Raw genomic sequence first — 21,460 nt, 5'->3', positions numbered from 1 at the left:
AAACATTTTAACCCCCCTGTGTGCAGACACAACACGGGTGTTAAAGGGTGGAGTTACAATTCTCTCTAAACTAACCTCTTGTTTGCACAATGTCTTTCTCATTATTTCTTGATGCCCTGTCTTTTTTGTTGGGAATAGCCTTAGTAGTTGCTCTTTAGAAGAAAATTAACATCTGCTGTCCTGGTATAGCATCTTTCTCTTGCTGTGTCTCCTCTTCCCCATTGCAAAATGTAGAAATAGCTCAATTTAGCTTTCTAAAGCAAACTTGGTTCCAGCTTAAGGATATACCTACAGACTCTTCTACCTGATGGAGGTTTTGCTGTGCCCTCTCTACCTCTTCTTCTGCCAACCTGTTAAGCATCTGCAGCTCAGAGATTAGAAATGAAGATAGACTTTTATTACATAATACAGTGGTACAACAGTACATGGTTAAAAGAGGTTTTATTACCTCATACAGTGGTTCACTTGTATGAGATAGTTCTCTCTCAACATGCAAGGAAGGGAATAGAAAAGGACAGGTGGCTGGGCAATCTCAAACAGTGATCATAGAATGTGGGACATCACAGAAAAAACTGAGTGCTTGCAAACTAGGCTCCCTTCCAACTTTTAGGCAATGTAGCTGTTGCATAATGAAGATTCTCTTTACCCTTTGTCTTCTAATATTGCCTTCTAGCATTTCAAATAATTTTAGAGGCCAGAAAAACAGGAAAATCAGTCTCTTCCCTAGTTTCAATAAGCATTTTGCCTTTATCTGTTTTTCCTTCATCTGTGCAGCCTCTATCTGTTATGTCAGGGAGTGATGGCTGCAGCTGACCCTTTACATAGCAGTGCCAGTAGACTTTGTTTATGGAGGCAAAAGTGATATATTCTGGTACATTCAGCAAAGCAAGAAAACTTTAACTGTTCCCTCTGCTATAGGAAGGGGAGAAGATGCTCCATGAGAGGCACTATGCTCCTGAAGCCATTCAGTCCAGACTGCAAGAAATGGAAGAACTATGGGAGGAACTGCTAGCAAGTTGCCAGGATAAACAGGCCAAGCTGCAGGATGCTTACAAGGTAATAAAGGGATGCCAGTGGTTGGGTCTTGGTGTCATTTCCAGAGATAGCATGGCTGCCTTGCTACACGTCTCATCTATGAGTGTGTCACTTGATACAATCAGACCTGATTCCTCAAGACCATTACAGCAAAGAAACTACTAAGTGTGGACTGATTGAATGGAATTGGCAGGAAAACTGGAGACCCCTATGGAGGGAAAAGGATTTGTAGACTGTGTTCCCTTCTGCTTTCTGCTGCTGGTTTAGACCAGGATTCTAGAGAGGGATACTGAGGCAAAATGACTCATTTATGTCAACTGACTCATATACGTCAACTCTCTACATCTCTCCCAATGGCATCTTTTTTCCAACACATTGAGAAAGAAACCCACAGCTGCTTTTCATTCTTCTAGCTCCAGGCACCTGACTTTTCATGACTGAGTTTTGCATGAGCTATCATGCAAAAATATCTATTTTACACTCTGTGGGTGTAAAATAGAGCTCTCCCTTTAAATGGCTTCCTTTTAAGGTACTGTGTCCATCATTTGTATTTGTGCAACACAAGTAAGATTAGCTCTTGGTGTTCTCTGCATCTGTTTTTGTGTTGACTCTGACTGAATTATCTTCTTCATTTGGACCACCGTCATATCTGGGAAGAGTTCACTGAGCACTGGGAAGCTTCTCTGTGTTTGTGTGTAATTCTTACTGAAAGTGGCCAAGATTTTTATATTATATTGTCTGTCCTGAAGGTTTAAATGACCGTTTCTTCCTGCTTGTCCTCAGGGCCTTCATTTTCAGCGAAGTGTAGAGGATATGGAGAAATGGTTGGAAGATGTGGAAAATGAGTTGAAAGTACCATATAGTAACAATGATCTGGTGGTTTTGAACAGTCATCTGAAGAAACAAGAGGAACTGGAGGAAGATATTGCTGGCCATAGGGACAGGCTGCAAGAGCTTGTGGTCACAGCTCAGCAATTCCAGAAGGAGAAGCATTTCCTTGCTGATGAACTAGATGAGAGAGTGGATCAACTGGTGCAGAGGTGTGTGAGTGCCTGGCCTGCCTCCTGCCATCTTTTTCCTATTTTTATCAGCCTTTTTCTTCCCTGCATGGTTTTTTTTTTCTTTCCTTCTCTACATCATTCTGAAAAGAACATTTTGCATTCATTCCTTATTAATCTGTGGTCCTCACTGGGTTCCCTTTAAAACCTACAGATATCAAAGTCTACGTGATCCTCTCCAGAAGAGACGTGAGAGTCTGGAGGCAAGCAGACTTCAGTACCAATTCTTCCGAGATGTTGATGAGGAGTTGGCCTGGGTTCATGAGAAGCTCCCCATGGCTTCTTCCAAGGATTATGGCCAATCCCTGGCAACTGTTCAGAGTCTACAAGAAAAGCACCAGGTAATGTCATGTGAGAACCACTCTCAGTCTTTAGAATCAAAGAGAGAACAAGGAATTCAATTTGCCTCTGGCAAACTTCCTCTGCTGTGCTTTGGCTAACAGGATTCACGATGCCAGGGATTACTCTCATCCTTGTCTGATAATGATGACATTTTTCGAAGGGTATGTCCATGACTTGGCAACATGTGGGATTCCATGCTGCTTATCATTTCAGTGGTGTAGGTACCACACCAACTGCTTTTCTGTGGACACATTGGCTCTTTTTGTGAACTGAGTTCAAAACCTGGCCTTTGCAATACAAATAGATTTTACAAGCTGATATGCATGCTGTTATAGTTTCTTTGGGCAACAGATGTCCTAACAAATATGCTTTGAAAATCAGTAAGTACATCCAAGCAAGCTCATTGCTCAGATGTCTCAGGATGAGCTCCCAGGAAACATCTTTCCCCAAAACTCTTCCTACTCTGGAGGGAGGGAGATAACAGGATATTATGATGATCCTTAGCTGACCTTCATTCCAGTGGTAGCTTTCAAGAAAGCTGTTGAATTATTTCACAAGGTTCAGATGGGCCATCAGAGAAAGCAGTGCCTGGAACACTGTCATCTCAAATACCAATAAAACAGCAGCTGCCTTCCTAATCGTTTTTTAATAAGGAGCACTGCTTCTTTGCAAACATGAGGTGGAAGAAAAAAAAATTCCTGCTAAAAGTTTCCAGCAGCTATTGGTATTTAATGTCAGCAAATGACAGCCCGTTTAAGTGCCAAGTCAAGTGCCTCTGGGGAAAATCTGTGCAATCTGCAATAGGGCTGGGAAAGATGGAATATCTTATAAAGTGGGAATGTGTGTGATATATATAGAGAGAGAGTAAGCCCAAGCATTTGGTGCAATCTGCATGTCTACAAATAAAAGTCTGAACTTATAAAAAATTTGAAATGTTACCATGGTAAAAAGTCAAGACTGCTGCAGGTGACATACTAGGACAGGGATGAAGTCTCTTAAAGTTGATTTATCCTAGGTAAACTCACAATTTAATGAAGAACGTAAAATGTTTTTAAATGCATCTTCCAGAATATTCCTGAGTAAGACCCATGGGTATATTCTGAATAGTTTGCACCTTCTTAGTATTCGGTGTAATTCTCATATTTGTAAAAATTCTGTATTTAAGCAAGATGCAGTCGGTGACTTTGAGATTAGACAGTAAGAACAAAAAGCTTGTTTCATCATGATTAAAAGTAAATGTTGTTATGTGTGCAATTACTCCTAAATATTATGAGCTGATAGACATAGTAGAGAAGTAATTAGGTTCACGGAAGAAAGGAAAGTTTGAGCTGAATTAATCTCAGAAAATATTTGGGATAACGCATGGAACAGTGGAGATACTGCTTTAGGCTGCAATTATCTTTGTGTTAATTGGCCAGGTCTCAAAATATCTCAATGAACTGTGAGAATGGGAGATATAGACCATAATACCAGTGCATAATAAAATGCCAATTCTTCCTGCCATTTTGCTTCTTATTATCCTGAAAGCAGGATTAAAATATAAGCTTTGAATTGTCAATCTTTTAGTAGCCAGAGTCTCTACACCTTTTTTTTTTTTTTAATGTTGGCTTACAGGCAAACAAATGTCAGAGGTAACATAACAGTCAAGAATTGAATATACTATTAGTTCCACGCTCTATTGTTTGTCTTAATGAGCCAGATTTGCAAAATTCAGTCCTTGGTTTGCTACCACAAAAGAGATTGTGTGTGAAATGTATCAACCTAAAAAAAAAAAAAAAAAAAACCAAACAAAAAAAAAACAACCAACCCTGTCTTACAAAACTGCATTTACACACAAATATATGTATACGCACAGCTGCTTGGCTTGGAACAGTTTCCCCTCACTCCCCCCTCCCCCCACTTTTGTTTTTTTAATTCCTGTTGTTATAAATGAATTACTGTGAATACATATTCCTAAATGTTCAACTGCAAAGTTGTTCTTCGTGCTGCTAGCTTATTATTAATACACAGCACATGATGTTTTATAACCTTTGCCACTGGATTCCGTTCTGCTGGGGTCAGATACGGTGTCACTTTTCAACAACATAGTGGCTGTCTTGAAATTAATAGGGGGAAGTTAAAGGCAAGATTAGAATCAGAGCTCTTTTCCAGCCAAGTCTGATACTTAAGTTGAAAAATCAGCTCCTCTCCTCAGAGGGGGCGTCTCTTCTACATCAACACAGCACTGCAGTCTAACTCTGAAACTGCCTGTTTCATAGCTATGAAAATAAACAGAGCAATTGTAAAATGGTGGGGTTGGTTTGTGCTCAACGTGCTCAGGCATAATTAGCCATGGAATGCACACCTGCCCACAAATTGATGGCATGGTCCTTGCCTACCCAGGAAAATATAATGAGGGGGTATATGGAGGAATGCACATGGTTTTAAAGCCTACCAGACTTTGAAAATTAATTTCAGGTAAAGTCTTTGAAAACTGGTTCAGGTAGTTTTCTTCTCTCCTTGTCCTCTTGGCTGCCTGGTAGTATGCGTACCCACAGTGCTTGCAATGGCCCTTATGCAAAGCTACATCTTCTACAAAGGTGTTGGCAAGTGATAAATACTGATGAGCAGGTGAATTGATTGTTCTTCCCTAGACATATTTTAATTTAAGAAATACTGTGTAATGGGGTGGAAGTGGGTATATTTCAGTGGAATCTACAGATAAGAGGTTTGTGATTGTGAACCTCTTCCCTCCACACTCTGAGGTGGATACACACCAAGGTCCAAGCTTCATGGCTATATTTGATTTCTATAATCACTCCTTCACCCCAAAAAACTCCTCCACTCCACTTCAAGCATTCAGTCAGACTTTGCACCTCTGACCCATCTTTGAGTACAGAAAACAGATTTATAATGGAATTACCTGACTACATTATCTGGTATAAAAATCTCCATAGCTTTTATTTTTGGTCTGTCATTTTACTCTTTATGCTTTCCAGAATTTGGAGAATGAGATAAGCAGTCGGGATGCTTTGACCAAAGCAGTGCTCAGTACAGGGCAGAAACTGGTAAGGGGAGGCCACTCAGCCTCTCGCAAGATTATGGAGCATCTGAAGGAGCTTGAGACTTCTGTAGAAACCCTGAAGTCAGAGGCTCAAGAGAGGAGACAGCGGCTCATGCAGTCATATGAGGCCCATCTGTTCCTGAATGAGGTAAAGATGGTTCATGAGAGATTTATTTTGGTCTTTCTTTGCTTAAAAGAACTGATACCTATATTGTTGAATGGATGCAAGTGCTGAGACAGGAGCAGAATTCATACTGTCCTGATTTTTCACATCTGGTAAATATGGATACAGTGGGGAAATAACAGTTACTTTTCCAAGTAACTGCAGTGAGGGATAAACATGTAACCTTAATTACTGGGTTCTGGGTACACATTTTTTTGAATAGTGTCTGCTACATTGCATTACAGGAAGGCACCTAAGCTGCTCTCTGCTTTCACTGATGTCTCTCTTTGGGCACCACTGCTTTCCAGTTTTCTTTGTCTTAACCTAAATCACAGCTGTATTCAGGCTTATCCCTGTATTTTATACAGCTACTGGAGGTGGAGGCGTGGCTGGCAGAGAGGAGCTTCATTCTGGAGACCTCTGATTATGGGAAGAACGAAGAATCCACACAAGCTTTACTTCGTAAACTTGAAGCTACCAAGTTGGACATGGATGGTTTCAGGCCCCGGATTGAGAAAGTACAGGAGACAGGTGCCAGCTTAATAAACAAAAACAGCCCAGAGAGGTAGGAAAGTGAAAACATTTCTGCTCCAGGTCTAACAGAAATGCCCAGAGAAGGCAAATACAGAAAAGTTCAACCTTTAGTAGCTGTTCGATGGCTCGTTCAGAAATAAGACTTCAGGAGACATCAATCCCTCCTTCACCACCATCACACACACTCAACCCCCAAAAAGCTTGATGATTGTTTTAATGTTTTCATGACTGTTGTTTTTTAACAACAGGCCTCTTAGTGCAGATCAGCTTCTTTGTCCATTGTCTATTCCCAGGAACTGCCATCTAGTTCTTATTTAGCATAAAGGTTCAAAAAACACTGTGCTTGGGAAAGCAAATGGACATTCTTGACAGTTCACTGTTTTTCATTGCCAGTTTGCTTTTATATCTGGGGAGGAGGAAGTGAAAAGAGCAGCCATTCATATAACATACTTTAATTTCCTGAACTAGCTGGTTTTAACAGCTTGGTGTAACTCACTCCATGATGTTATCTGGTTTCTTCTGTATTTTGAAGGTGTTGCAAATTCAACCTGTCAGAAAAGGCAATGTCCATAAAGAACAGTAAAACAAAGACATACCTTCTGATTCTTGTTCTTTGCAGTCCAGCCATACTTTCAAAGCTCCAGGGGATCCTAGCAGACTATCAGTCTCTCCTACAGAAGGCTGAGACCCAGAGAAAACGCCTGCAAGAACAATTCCAACTCTATCAGTTTGAAAGAGAATTCCAGCTGGTAGATGCATGGCTTTCCAGTAAACAGTCTGTAGCAGAGTCCGATGACTACGGGCAGGACTTAGATGATGTTGAGGTAAAAGAAAATAAAAGGTATTGTATGTACTGTGTGGCAAAGCAGGAATATATTTGCTGCAATTTTTGTGTAGCTGCTGACAGTGAAGCATGTTACAGTGACAAAAAGTAAGCAAACCAGTTCTCTCTACAGCAAGAACTCGGACTGGTTTCTGTCCGCTTATACAAGGCTCTCTGAGGTAGCATCTTCCAACAGAAAAAGTAGGTGCATCAGCAGGTTAGCTTTTTCTTGGGATAAGTGAGGTCAGCACACTTGACTGCTGGCCCTGATTATAAATTTGACAGGGCCTAAAAAATTTGACATGACCAGGGCCATGGTGTTGTAGCAATTTCAGTGGAAAACACTGGGATGGAGCGTTCACACAGCGTTCACAATGCAAGACTTCAAGGATAAATTTCTCCTCAGGGCACACAGTGCAGAGTGTCATAGTGTCCGCTCCCTAACACAGGCTGCATATGTGGACAGCCTAACAGGTTATGTTTCTCAGCTTTTGATCTGGGCAGCATCTGTTTGTCAGGATGTAGGTGATTTTTTTCTCTGTGACGTAAGATGTTAAATGATCAAGACAATAGATGCCTTCTTCTGACTCCAGATCATCCGGGTTTATCAAGTGATTTGCACTTGTAGGCTGCAACAGATAGCTTTTGTGTTACACAGTACAGAGAAAGTGATTCCTTCTGCTTCTCTCATAGAGGTAGGCAGAAATTCTTATATCTAAGTTTGTGTCCCCATTTATCGCACAGGTGCTGGAGAAAAAGTTTAAAGATTTTGTAAATGAGGTGAAACCTCTGGGACATTCCAAAGTTGTCTCCTTAAATGAGTTAGCATCTAAACTAGAGAAGGAGGGCCACAGCAAGATGGACATTATCCAGAAGAGAACAAAGCAAATCAATGAGATGTGGGAGAAACTATGCCATGCCATCCAGGCAAGGACAGAGGTAGGAAATACATGAACAACTGGAGCATTGAATTCCCTGCAGTTTCCCATGTCCTTCTCTCTTTCTGAAACTGGTGCATTGCTCGTGTTGAAACACAAGGTTTATAAGAGCAATGGGTGTATTCTGTTCTATTCTTTCTTGATCCACTTCCCTTTATAGCCATTGCTTACCCTACTGTTCCTGGCAAGGCTTATACCTGAAAGATACTTATCAGCCTAGAGTAATTCAGTTTTCCTTAATTCACTGCTAGCTCTGGTTTCTTGAAAAACTAAGCCAATCTGACGGTTTACCACCACTAACAGGAGGCTAACTCTGGCACTCCTTGGACTCTTTATTGAACTACTTCAGCTTATTAAACAAGATGAAAACTATCCAGATTTTTTTGCTGAGTTAGTTACTTGAAGTCAAAGAAGGGGTATGGGAGAGAAGGTGATAGAGGACACAGAGCCAAAACCCCTACCTTGTGGCAGCAGTCAGCTGTTAAATCAGCTCACCCCCTCTCGTGAAACTGCAGTCACAGATGTGTTTGGAAAAGCAGAGAGGACACATAGAACTCAACATTTTTGTTTGCATTAAGGGAGAATATAAAATGTCAGATGTCCTCAACTCTTTTTTTCACTACCATTACATACACATTTTGCTTATGAAGTAGCTCAAGTGCAGTATTGTCTGTTAGCAGCAATAAATGCATGATAATTGTTAATATATAGTTTGAATGTAAAATAGTATTAGAACATTTTTTAATCCTCTAATTTCAGAAAACCTAATTTTCACTTAACTCCTCTTATTTTCACTGTTTGCAGTGTAGGCCTCTATTCCAAGAAAGTTTTTTAGGACACGTCCTGTGGTTGAGAGAGCTACCTTTAGAGGGCAATTCATGCTTTACACCTTGATCGTTCATCTTACGTAGGGATAAACTGCTCTTTGGAGACATCTGCTTCTTTCCATTGACAAAGAGAACTTGGGGAAATTAGGTTAACTTGAACACCTCACTTTCAGGTGACTTAATTGGGAAGGTGTTTCCCTCCCGCTCTTGTTCAGTCTGTACTGCATTAGGACATATTAGGTTTGCCCCTTTTTGTGCTGCAGACATGATATACAGTATTACCATTAAATTGTTTCCTTCTTCCAGAATCTAAGAGCAGCCCAGCAAGTTCACCAGTACGATCATGATGTGGATGAAGTAAAGGGCTGGATGCAGGAGAAAGAGGCAGTGGTGGATATAGAAGATTATGGATATGATCTTCCAGGTGTACAGACACTTCTCAGCCAGCTTGAGGGAGTAGAGGTAAGGCGATGTGTCATGAAGCAGTGGCAGAAAAGCATAAATGGCAAAAAAAGAAGAGAGACTGATGCTTGATTTGAAATCCTCTCAAGTGCCTTGTTTGCAGGCCAATAAAAAATAAATTTATTACCCTGAAATATTCTTTGTGCTTCACAGAAGGGGGGCCTTTTTCTCCTGTTTTTAACATTGTGATATTATATTATTAATGCTTTTGCTTCTAAGGATGAACTTCTCTTCTAAAATCTATTCCAAATTGTTATTATGATTGCAAAGGTGTCATCTGAACTACAAGAGACTTCAGATCCACACTTATCCAAATAATCAGTGTGTTACATCTAAAGAAGCTTCTTTGATGTTTGGTGATGAATGTTAAAAGGCATTAGGAGGAAACTGAGAGGAAGAGTCTTGAAAGAGTCATATTACCAGCCTCTGTGCAGCCAGTGGCTAGAAAAGATATGCACCATCTTTAAAAATCTGCTTTTGATAGATATAAGTAGTGATTTGGTCTTACAATCCATTCTGTCTCTGTTCCAGAGAGATCTAGGAGCCATCATGAAAGAGCTGGAACGGATTCGGGGAGAGGCTTGGCACCTCAGCCGCACATACCCTCAAGTCAAGGAAAACATCATGGAGAGACTCACAGATGTGGATGAGTGCTGGGAAAACCTAGACAAGAAGTTTCTGGAGAGGAAGGCAAGACTGAGCCAGGCAGAACAAGTCCAGCTCTACTTCAATGACTGCAGGGAGCTGATGTATGTGTTGGCCCCTTGAGTTTGGCAACGGGCCTTATTTCTTGTCTTTCCCATATAGGATTTTCTAAATTACACCTGTCAGTTATTTGACTCCTGTCCCAGGTGTTCCGCAGCTTGCCTGCAAATCTCTTTGAATAATAATACATGACATCTTCTCAACAACACTTCACAGAATTTACCACATATCAGAGGTGGCCATGACACTCCACTCCAGCACAGTGTGCATGACAAACCCACATTTTTAGACTATTTCCTAGATGGTCTTGGAGAATTCAGTCACTCTGGATAGATTTGGTAGTCTCACAATTCCAATTGAAAATACTGTTGATTCTGTAGGAAGATGGGGGAGTCTCTGGTAGGTAGTAAAGGAATTTGTACACCTGTACAGACACCAGTGCCCATTTTTCTCAGAGTCAAAGCAACTATATTAAAGATAACCTTCTAGACTAAGTTAGTGCTTGCTTAAGTGCTGAAAGTGTTTTGCACACATCTATTTAATGCCATTGCCTATATGCACACACTCTTCTGTCCGTTCTTATTAGGGGTCAGTTTTTTGCAAGAATTCAATTGATGGGAAATTCCATGATTTTGTTTTCCTCTTTTAATATGAATTAGAACAAAATGCTGAATGTTTAAAGCATCTACAAAACATACTTTTTAAAAAAGATATGTTGAGCTAAATATCTCATTTTATTTAAATCAATCATGCCAAAGTATCTATAAGCAGAGGTCTAATGTAAAAATTGAAATAAATAATGGAAATATGCTATACTCAAAGTGGCAGACCAACATTAAAATATTATATTTTATCATTTTAATGTCATTTTCATCAAAATTGATACATTTTTGATGGAAATGGTGTTTTTTAAACAGGATGCCTCACAGAAGAAATATGGACATTTTTAGTTCAGTGTACTTAATGAAAGAGTTAATCCATGACAGGAGTAGAAATACAAAGACAGTGAAGTGGTTACCACTGACTATTGGACATATATTATGCTAAGGGATAGATCCTGAGCTCAGGTAAATCAAGATGCATTGATTTGTGCCAGTTGAGGTTCATGGAGTAGAAAATCTTCCTTAAAAAGTATCTATCAATGTGCTCCTTTGCATGAGTGCTCTGTATGCGTATGAAGTACTTTCATGCATGTTGATAAGGTTAGAGGGACATCTGAAAGTCTCTGTGTCCCTGTACCATGTATAAAAGTACTGCGAATGTGTACAGCCTAGGCAGTTGCAGTTACAGTTCTTTCTGAGGATTTGAATGCACAGTGCTTCAGTATGTATAGACGCTGCAGCTGCCTTTCTAACAGGCTATGTATTGAAACAGCACTGGGAATATTGTATCAGGTTATAAAAATCCAGAGCTGCATAAGTGAACCTTCATCAGTGTATTTGTATATTCATATCTTTCATGAGCAAATAAAAGTCTGTATACATGTGTCCACAACCACGGAATGCATGCATTCCTGAGTATCCAACAGACTCGAGTTCCTTCTGTTTTTACCTTTTTGACTCTGTTCTGTAGGGCCTGGGCCAATGAGATGCATGCACTAGTGATATCTGAGGAACTGGCAAATGATGTCCTGGGAGCTGAACTGCTTATCAAGCGTCATGAGGAATACAAGCGGGAGATAGAGAAGCAGTGGCTAAAATACGAAGAAATGCAGCGGGCAGGAGGTGACCTGATGAAGAATGGACATTTCATGTCTGTGGAGGTGTGTTGATGAGTTAAATATTTTACAAACAAGAGTGAACAAAGAAGACATTAAATAGGCAGGAGTTGCAGCTTTGTCCCTTTCAAAACAGAAGAACTAAACAGGACAATCAGGTTCTCTACTATTAAAAGCTGCAGACTTCATGTGACATGTAGAAAAAGAAAACACCTTTTAAAGTTCTTACTCCTCTAAAAATTTATTTTGAAGCTGACCATAGAAGAATAGTCACTGGATTGATTATGGCTATGTGGGGAGGTAGGAAGGTATTGCTATTCCACAGAAAAGATGTGCCACATAAATGAGATTTTAGCATTTAACTACACAAGACCTAGGATAAAATACATCACAATGCAATCAGCTGTAGGATGGAGTGATGTCCCTGAGTACACCAGAAGATATGTAATTCTTCAGAAATGTTACAGAGCCAAAGGGGGAAGAATGTTAAAATTTCTGTGATCCTGTTATCTATGTACCTTTAGACTTTGACCTTTGCAGTGGTCCCAAGCTTGTCTTGATACTGTCAGTAGATCCAGAGATCACACTGTCAAAAACATCTTCGGAATTTGTGCAAGATTACAATACTTCTGTTATAGAAAGAATTAGAAAACTTTCCACAGTTTTGTTGCCTTGCCATAAATGGATGTATTTGTTGAATATTGTGGTTCTCACTAGTTCTATAATACAAGTTGCCTGGGTATAAAGTTTCATCGTGGGAAAGCATACAGCAGAACATTAGTCATACACTATATGGAATATGCATACAATTATAATATATAGCTATACAACATACAGGCTAAATGAATTCAAGTAAGAAAAATGAGGACTCAGACATCCTTTCTAAACTATGTTAACACCGCAAAGTTATCTAGAGGTCATCTTCTGGATCATGAGGGCAGATTACATGCTAGTTGGCTGTCACATGAAAGTCTGATTGGATTTTTCACTTCCTCGCATTGCAAATGTTATTTTTCTAGATTGAAGAAAAACTGTTAGAGCTGTCAGAGCTGATGAAGAAGGTAAAGGAGAGCTGGGACATGAGGAAAGAGTTATATGAAGAAAACTGGGAGATTCAATTGCTCCGCAGAGAGCTAGAACAAGCAGAAGCATGGCTGGCTGCCAAGGAGAGCTTTCTTTCAGATCCTAGCTATGGGGTGAGTAACGACAGTGCAACACTATTGAAATACCTCTTAGCATATACAGAGTGCTTGGAGCATGTATCGGCTCAGGCCTGAAGTTAATCACAATCTAAACAGTAATGCACCCTTGAGATTACAGGCAGGAGCTCTGTCCTCTTACAGAAGTGAGCCCAGGACAGTTGCTGCATTTTATGTGGCGATGGGCTCCAGGAGATGGTGGCTTCCAGGGGGTAGTAGAAGACTGGGGAGAATTCCAGGCCATTTTTTCACATAGTAAGATAATTTGCACTGGGTTCAACCTTCCCTGTCATGCTGAGCACCTGTTTCGAAAGGAAAAAGGGTTTTTCCCCACTTTGTGTTGGGTGGTAGAATGTTTTGCACAGATGGCTTGATAGCTAGCTTGTAAATTCCTATTTAAACATCAGCATGCATAGGCTTGGGTTTTTGTCATTGTTGACTGTCTTCTGATGGTTTATAAGATGGGAAAACAATGTCATAAACTCAGGTATCGAAAACTAGGCAGAGAGCAAGACAGAGGTTTAAGATGCATGTGTTGTAGGGCAGGAATAAACTCTGTGTCTCGCACAAGCTGGAATCCCAAGTACTTAATCTGTATGTAAACAGTTAGAGTTGGAAGCTATGGTACCACACTGCTTCACAGAAAAAAAGAAGGTTGTTGTTTGAGCTCTTTTTTTCATGTACAGCAGACAGACTGCAAGCTACAGACCTTTTTTTTAAGTGTAAATTAAGATTTTTTCACACACTACCAGGGGTTTAGACATCCAATTACAAAACTTTCAGAATCATCATTTGGCTGAATAGAATGGGTAAATCTGAAAATCTTAGGCATAATCTCTTCCAATGGACTTGATTTTGGACTTCTGTATCTGATAATTTTTCCATTCAGGATTCAGTGTCTGAAGTAGAGGAATTACTGAAGAAACACCATGATTTTGAGAAGATGCTTGCAGCTCAGGAGGAGAAATTCGCTCAGCTCAGCAGGAAAACTAAGGTGAGAAGTAGAAGGTTGATGAGCTGTGTATGAGACAGGATAATGTGGGTCCTTGAATGTCTGGGGCTCAGTCACTCCATGTAAGAATGAACTCTGTGCTGAGATGGAGTAAATGAGTGACCAAAGCTGAGATGTTGCAGATAGAGCAGCTTAGAACGAGACCTCTGTGTGGATCAAAGGAGTCCAACTAGCTTGCAAAAGCTCTAGGGGAGAAGTGGAAGCTTTCTTCTGCCAGGAGCAGCAAAAAGGGTGCATCATGCGCACTGCTGTGTGAGAAACAGGGTGATCCCTCATTACACAGATGGAGAGATTTTGATTCATTCGTGATTTCAGTAGGGAGCTGCAGCCACCTGACAGTGTTGGGGGATAGCAAAGGGCTGAAAATAAAGGGAGACCAAGGGAGAGATAGGCCTTTTTCCTTCTGGCATCAGAGTTCTACAATGGATTGTATTAGGCACCAAAAATATTCAGTCAGCCTCCCAGATCCTGTTTCAATGGTTTTTTAAATTATTTTCCTGAAATAACCAGCAAAATGTAGCTTTTATGTTTGACATTAGGCTAAAAATTAGCTTAGCTGAGTCTGCCTTTTGTTCAGTGATTTGCAGATTGGCTAAATGAAGGGACAGAGGTCCTCCACTTTAAAATTTTCCATGAGAAAACCCCTGGATACTCACTGTTGCTACAGCAAACTTAAAGAGGCAGTGCCACAGAGGAGAAGCATAGTTTCTGTAGAGCTTATTAAAGACTCAGCCTCTAGAGAACTTAGCAAGGGCAGGATTCACTGTATTTGAGGATAACCGCCATCAGTATTTATGGTTTGGGCAACAAAATAATGCTCAGCATATAGCAATTAGGTTCAGTTCTAACTCTAAGAATGCCAATGGAGGTACAGGCCTTAAAAGTCAATGCTAGGAGAGAGTGTATTTGAAAACCTATTCCTGCTTAAAAGAAAAAAAATCTTAGGTAAGTACTGAATGTAATGAAGGTAATTTTTAAAAATGTAATACTTGTGTCCTACAGAGGGAGATGAATCTTCTGAAACAAGTGGACACAGAAGAGAGAGAGCAGAAGGATAAAGGCAAAATTGTACGGGTTCACTCTCTGAAAAGAAAAACATCTGACAAAAGGAATACACCACCAAAACTGACAGAGATAAAGACCACAACGCCACTGCCATCTGTGCCCTTAGGCAGCCTGTCCTGGAGGGCCCCACTTGAAACTATTTTCTCCCCCGTTGAAAAGTCTCCATCGACATGCCAACAATTCATTGCTGGGGAAGTCCCAGAAGTGCTGAGCAGCAACAAAACAGAAATGGAAGCTGAGCGGAGGTTCAGTGAGATTATCACTTCACCTACACCAAAGATGGCGGGTCCACAAGCTACATCTTTGGAAAGTCACAGTTCTCTAAGCTCTCCTTTATTTCCTACTCCCATAAGCCAGCAACGCAGCAGCAGTTTGTCAGAATCATATGCCGCAGGCCTTTTATCATCTCAGGAAAAAAGTGCTAGAGGCTCCTCTTTCTCCAACCTGCAAACAAAACTAATGGCAACTCCACCCGAGCCTGGCCAAAGGTCACTAGATAAATCACCAAACTTACTGCTGTCTAACTCCTCTTCAGAGAGACTAGAGAATACATCTTTGGTAAGTCCCAGGGATTCCTGGCTCTTGCCTCACAAAACTGCTATCCTGTGCTAGTTAAAGTAAGGAAATATAGGAAGTTCTGTATGAAAGTCACGAAGAGCACTATACCATGGGTATTTCAGTGGATGCACTCATGGATCCAAACAGCAAGAGGCATTTCATGTGCCTTTGCATTTGATACACTTTCCAAAAAGATTGACTTAAGCAGCTAGATATAGCTTAAAACCATTTTTAATTTGCTCAGCTTTTTAGCCTAGGTCTTGACAACCGTATTGGTTTCTGTTTTTCTTCCCCAACCTAGAGGTTATTCATGCTGCTGAATACTCAGTAGAGCACTTAACAAGAGCCAGGAGATGCTGTCCCACAAAGAGGCAAGACTGCTGACTTACCCGTACCCTCTATGTGAGGAAGTGGTGGTGCTTAGTGTCCACTCAGTTTAGAAGCCAGAGAGAGGCAGGACTTAGTGTGCCAGCCCTTGCGAAAGAGCTGACCTGGTGCAAGACTAGAACCAGCAACTCCTGTTTGCTCACCCTGGCAGGAAATGCACTGTTAACTCATGAACGGGTAAAAATTGTTCCCTTCCCCTCTTGCACTTTAAGAGGAATGTGTTTGTCACATACCCAAGTGTGCCACTACAACACTATACATTGGTGTAACTCAGTATTATTGCAGGGGTGGTATGAAAAACTTTAGCAATTTAAGTTGTAAATTGTATTTAATAATATAAAAATAATATTAATTAATTAATACACCATGATAGAGCAAATTCCATGAGCAGATTGTTCTACAAGGACATGAATTCTCTTCATTTAGGTAGTATATCAGAGATGTGACTGCAACCTAGAGAGGATTTCTAGCTGTGCTGTGAATGTAAAGGCTAGACACAGTAGAGATCAGTTCCTCTGTGTGGAATTTATCTAGAAAGACCTTCTGAAATTATAACATATGTTCAAGGGCCATTTTAAAGTTAAACAGCAATGTTCTTGTGTGTCTCAGGTTTCTGCAAGTCTCCAGCACATGGAGGGATTCCTAGAAAAGAGAGACCAGCTCCTTCCAGGAAGAGAACAGGTAAAAACCAATGCCATCAATCTGGGTTACTTCATCTTTCCTTAAGTTATAGTCAATATCTGGTCTAACTTCTTCAGGATAAACTCTTGCTGAAGAGGAGCTCAGGGCTGTGGGTTTAATTCAGTTACCACTAAAATGCATGAAGAAGTGTCCACTGATTTTGGCAGTACCTGATCAAGTCCTTAAGGGAAAGAGACAATGGAATTTTTGCCTGTCATGAGAATCATGCAGAACAGGATCTGTCTACATTTAATGGATTTATGAACCAAAGCCTAGGCTGTATGAACGTGTTAATTATGTTCCCCTAATTATACATACAGGTTTCAATATATCAACTGAATTGGAAAAAAAAAAAAATCAGTATTTTAAAAATATATAAAAATACAAGCTTGTATCAGCATGTGACGGTTTGCTGGCAGAGGAAGCTCTCAATCCCATGCTCCCAGTGCTGGTAATTCCTAACTGTGATAGAAGAGAATTAAAGTTTCTGTTCATCTTTGAAGAAGTGGTTTGTTTAATCCAGGGCTGAATGAAACTGAAATATAAATTCTCATTCTGGGAAAGGATATCACTTCAGGTCAGTAGGCTAATGATCATAACAGGGCAGGAAATTTTCTAATATTCACCACCAATATGTAGACCAATCTGTGTTTGCTGAGGTATTGCATGTAAACAAGTTGTCTTGGATTCTTTGTCCCATATAATATTTCCTCTGAAACTTTTAACTTGAAAAACCTCTAAAAAATTGAATCTGGTATGGACTCCATCTTCTGGAAGAGAAATTTAGTTTTTCCTCTCTGCTGGATACACTGAATTTAGTCTGCTGTGATACCGAACTTCCATCTTACCAAACAAGAAAAAATATGGCTTATCTTCCTCAGGACTTTTTCCCTCCTTTGCTCTGAATGACCAAATTGTCAACTTGATTCACTGGCATAACAAAATAAGAATATACACAAGTAATGGGATCCTTCATCCAGAAGGGTCTCACAGCACTAGGCTAACCTTTCACTGGTACATAGTTGGGGTAGGAAATAGCAGCTGCTTTTGCACAGTGTTCAGTAGCATTCCACTGGGGTTAGTTTAGGAAATGAAGAAGAATTCAGCAGCCACATTAGATTGAAACCACACACTTAACAAAACTAGACTGTGACCAGCAGGCAAGGGCCAGCATTCCAGCTAGGAAAAAAGTGGAGCTTCTAGTGGCCAAAAACAGACGTAACTTTGATTACCCACCTTCTCTCAAAGATGTTGCTGACCACAACATGATGTAGAGCTTGCTTGCACCATGTTATATCGTTTGTTCAGCCATGACTCACAGAGAGACCCTTCCTGAATCACCCACACCATAAACTACAGCAGGTTCTGTTTTTCTAGGAGATAATCATGACTGAGAGAGTTTCTGTGATCATAATCTGGGCAGCTCCTGGCTTCCTGTGGAAGCTGCACATGAAAGATTTCACTACTCCAATAAAATATATAGCTAATAATTGGATTTTATTACCATTTCTATTCATGTAGCCAGGCTCAAGGTCTTGGAAATCCTTCTACGTAAAACTTGATGGATTAAAGCTTGATTTCTATAATGATGAAAAAGAAGCATCTAAGGTAATTTTTTTTTTTAATCTTTCTAGTAACCTCTGTGTTTACCTATCTAAATATGCATTTAAAAGAAAATAGAGTAACATTCTGTTTGCTTTGGGACTGGGGTAATCAGTTCTCTTTCAAATGTCAGCTGAGTAAAAATTGAACAATTGTTCAACAGATACCAACTTTAAGACAGAATAATAAGCTTTCAGAAATTTTCAAACATATTCCTTAAAAGAAGTATCTTATTCAAGAATTGCCTTCAAGGTATAATGCAATAGTCCGTTGTTCCTCTGTGGTTCTTCCTATTCAGTGATCCTAGTTATAAAGCAGAAAAAGATAGTATGGGTGTGTAGTCAGCCTGCAGGTTGGTATGGCATTGAATCCTAGCAGAAAAGACGCAGAAGACATTCTGTTATAATTTCATCCTCCTTCAGAACGTATCCACACTCCTGTCCCTCAGCATTCCTGGTGCCAAATGTGAGAGGCTGGTAAATTACATCAGGAAAAAGAACACCTTCATGTTGCGGTAAGTTTTATGGTTGTATTTGCCTACAGTCATCTAAGACACTTATGTTGTTAGGAGGCATAACTGCAATGTCTTACAGTGCTTGCCCCACTCATAAGGACAGCAGGCATAAGGCAAGGCTAACTATAATTCACCTTCTCCTATCCTTATTTACAGGCTGAGAGATGGGGCAGAGTATTTCTTCGCAGCACCTTCTCAGACACTGATGGAGGACTGGCTGCAATCACTACAGAATAATATAGGTACATTCTGACTTCCTTCAAGAATGAACTGTGTTTTTAGCAAATGATGGTGAGAGAAAGAGAGGAGGATGAGAAAGTGTTCTTAGCCTGGGGCATTTTGAACTGTCCTTTTTGTCTCTGTTAGACAGCAGTACGCAAGTCACCTGCCCCCTTGCGAAGTAATGACCTGGCAGGAGAATGCCCAGAGTGACTTGCAAAGCAGCCTTTCAGTTGTGCTGTGGCCAGCACCAGGTTATTCCCAGGGAGGGGCCTTGCCCAGGGGCTGTATTCACCCTTTCATTAAGGAGTTGGTTTGGGTCTTGATCAACAGCTTTTCTTCTGAATCTAGATCTCTTTCTGGACACCTCACTAGGCGGTGGCTTGCTTGAAAGGAAGCCAGAGCACAATTATAACAATGATGTTCAGAGGAAATTGTTATGGACCCAGAAATGGCAAACTGCCTCTAACACTACTTCAGAAGGTTTTTATTTGTGTTCTTAGACTCTGCAGGACACAGTAACAGATCACATTCCACAATGGTGCCGCAGCCTTTCGCTCCAAACAGAGACGCTTCCCAGACAAGACTGAGGGACTTTCCAGACAGAGACTCTGCCGAAAGACTAACTAGCAAAAGCTCACTCCTGAGGTAGGGGCTCTGTGCCGCAAGGCTGAACTGATGTCACCGCTGTTTGTGCTTAGGTATCAGTCACCTTCAAAGGGAGATTGCCCTGACGTCAAAAAGTCCCATTCCTCTGTGACTAATCCAGTAAAATACATTATTCTTGAGTATGACCCTGCCTTAATTAATTTGTGACATTTATGATGTGCTACAGCCAGTTTTTAAAAATGGGCCTCACTATAGTCAGACATATCCTGTCTGTGGTTGATGACTTGAAATTGGGACACCCAGAGGAATTCTTGCAACACCTATTGTAGGCACCAAAGTTACTGAAATAAAGTATCTGATCTGAAGACTGGGTTACCTGTATGCTCAATGGAGAGAGACTTGTTCCAACAGATGAGGGAATCAGAGCACGAGTCTACAATAGGTGCCTTGGATTTTCCTCTGAACATTCTCTCCAGAAGGATCTGAAAGGAACCCAGCCTCCTAATTTAAGGAGCCAAACCAGTTGTCTAAAGTTGCACTGTTCGAGTGCTTTCTTCAAAGGCTGTTTTGAGAATCCAAACACAGGCACATGAAACACAGCCAAATTAGGAAATTTGGCCTGTAGTGCAAATCCATTTCTGTTGCATTTGGAGTCTGAAAAATCTTACAGAGTATGATGTGAAATCCTAGTCCCTCTGCCTGGTGGATTTTTGCTGCTGAGCTAGATGCCTAACAAGTTCTTACATATACACAGTGACTTAAACTCCTCTAGATTGTACCTGATTTTCTGGTGATGCATGTTTTTGATAGGAGAACACCTTCCTTCAAAATCAAACCAGAGAGAGAGTCTGCAGAATTGTCCAGAGATTTTAAGAAGATGGGACTGCAGTGACACAAGCCTCCATCACCACCCTGAGCCTAGAACAAAGTGGTAATAAAACAAAACTGCTTCCGTCTCTACTAGAAGCAGGAAGAGAAAAATGACCTTTGCCACCAGACCCTCCACCATTGAATCTTAACCCAGCCCTTCGGAAATGTATTGATATGTTTTAAGTTAATCACTACCCTTGGAACTTATTTTAATTATCTATTAAATCTAGTAAAGCCATTAAATATAATTAAACAGGACTGCATTTGGTATACTTCTGTGTATACAACGACTCTTTGTCATTCATCACATCACCTAAGTGATATCTGCTCCAAGTTGCCTAAGGGAAGAGCAGAGGGACCTTTCAGCCAGACAGCTCAAGTGAAGTGACTTTGCGAGATGGAAATGGGGAGCACTGAGCAGAGCTCGAGGTGCAGGCTGTCAGTGAACAGCTGCCACCTGCAAGTAGCTTTGCAAGCTTATCAACAGATAAGATTTAAGAGGGTTGGGTGGTCTGTACACCACAGAAGCAGAAGTCTCAGAAGGAATGTTTGTTACAGAATTCCTGCATTGTTTGTGGTCTCCACAGTCTTTCATTTTTACAATACATTAACCAACAATTGCCTAACTATTTGCCAATTGTTCCTGTATGAGGTTACCAGGAAAAAGTCCTGCAGAGTTACTAACTTTTAATGGAATCTGGAACTAAAATAATGCATGAACAATCAGTCTCTCAGTGTAAAAGGAGAGGAAAGGCAGGATAGCAAGGAGGAAGTCTAGTCCCCAGACCACTGCTCTCAGGAAGACCAAAAACTAGGTTGATTAACCAGCCTATTGGGAAGCTGGGTTGAGTAGGAATTATATAAGACAGTCTTTTGGGAAAATGTGGGTAAAGGAAGAAACGCACCTAATAGTACGTTATCTGTACGAGGTCTCATCTTGTTCTCATTACACCGTTGGTCTTTTTCACTCTTCTTAAATTCCTATAGCTGAACAGGGTGTCAAGTGCACACAAATTGCTATATTTTTATCTCCACAGTGCATGCAGCAAAGTCCCACAGCATGACGGAGCAGCAGCAGTGCCATAAAGACAGGTGAC

The 21,460-nt window shown here is 40.6% G+C and overlaps 1 protein-coding gene across 1 annotated transcript in view; it reads left to right on the top strand.

The window, feature by feature from the left end:
• The window catches only part of SPTBN5 (spectrin beta, non-erythrocytic 5), a 102,928-nt gene extending 82,317 nt beyond the window's left edge, over nucleotides 1-20,611 (top strand). Inside the window, 20 exon segments of the mRNA XM_075501621.1 lie at nucleotides 919-1,056; nucleotides 1,819-2,075; nucleotides 2,248-2,434; nucleotides 5,414-5,626; nucleotides 6,010-6,206; nucleotides 6,795-6,999; nucleotides 7,743-7,937; nucleotides 9,070-9,225; nucleotides 9,757-9,974; nucleotides 11,503-11,692; nucleotides 12,667-12,843; nucleotides 13,736-13,840; nucleotides 14,861-15,481; nucleotides 16,478-16,549; nucleotides 18,071-18,157; nucleotides 18,574-18,665; nucleotides 18,822-18,907; nucleotides 19,388-19,532; nucleotides 20,304-20,362; nucleotides 20,365-20,611. Of these exon segments, the coding sequence (XP_075357736.1) occupies nucleotides 919-1,056; nucleotides 1,819-2,075; nucleotides 2,248-2,434; nucleotides 5,414-5,626; nucleotides 6,010-6,206; nucleotides 6,795-6,999; nucleotides 7,743-7,937; nucleotides 9,070-9,225; nucleotides 9,757-9,974; nucleotides 11,503-11,692; nucleotides 12,667-12,843; nucleotides 13,736-13,840; nucleotides 14,861-15,481; nucleotides 16,478-16,549; nucleotides 18,071-18,157; nucleotides 18,574-18,665; nucleotides 18,822-18,907; nucleotides 19,388-19,532; nucleotides 20,304-20,362; nucleotides 20,365-20,477 (3,513 nt within the window). The 3' untranslated portion in view covers nucleotides 20,478-20,611.
• The last annotated feature ends 849 nt before the right edge of the window (nucleotides 20,612-21,460 follow it).

Source organism: Mycteria americana, chromosome 5, assembly GCF_035582795.1.
Source record: "Mycteria americana isolate JAX WOST 10 ecotype Jacksonville Zoo and Gardens chromosome 5, USCA_MyAme_1.0, whole genome shotgun sequence".
NCBI classification, from domain to species: domain Eukaryota; kingdom Metazoa; phylum Chordata; class Aves; order Ciconiiformes; family Ciconiidae; genus Mycteria; species Mycteria americana.
This window is presented reverse-complemented; position numbering and strand designations above follow the sequence as displayed.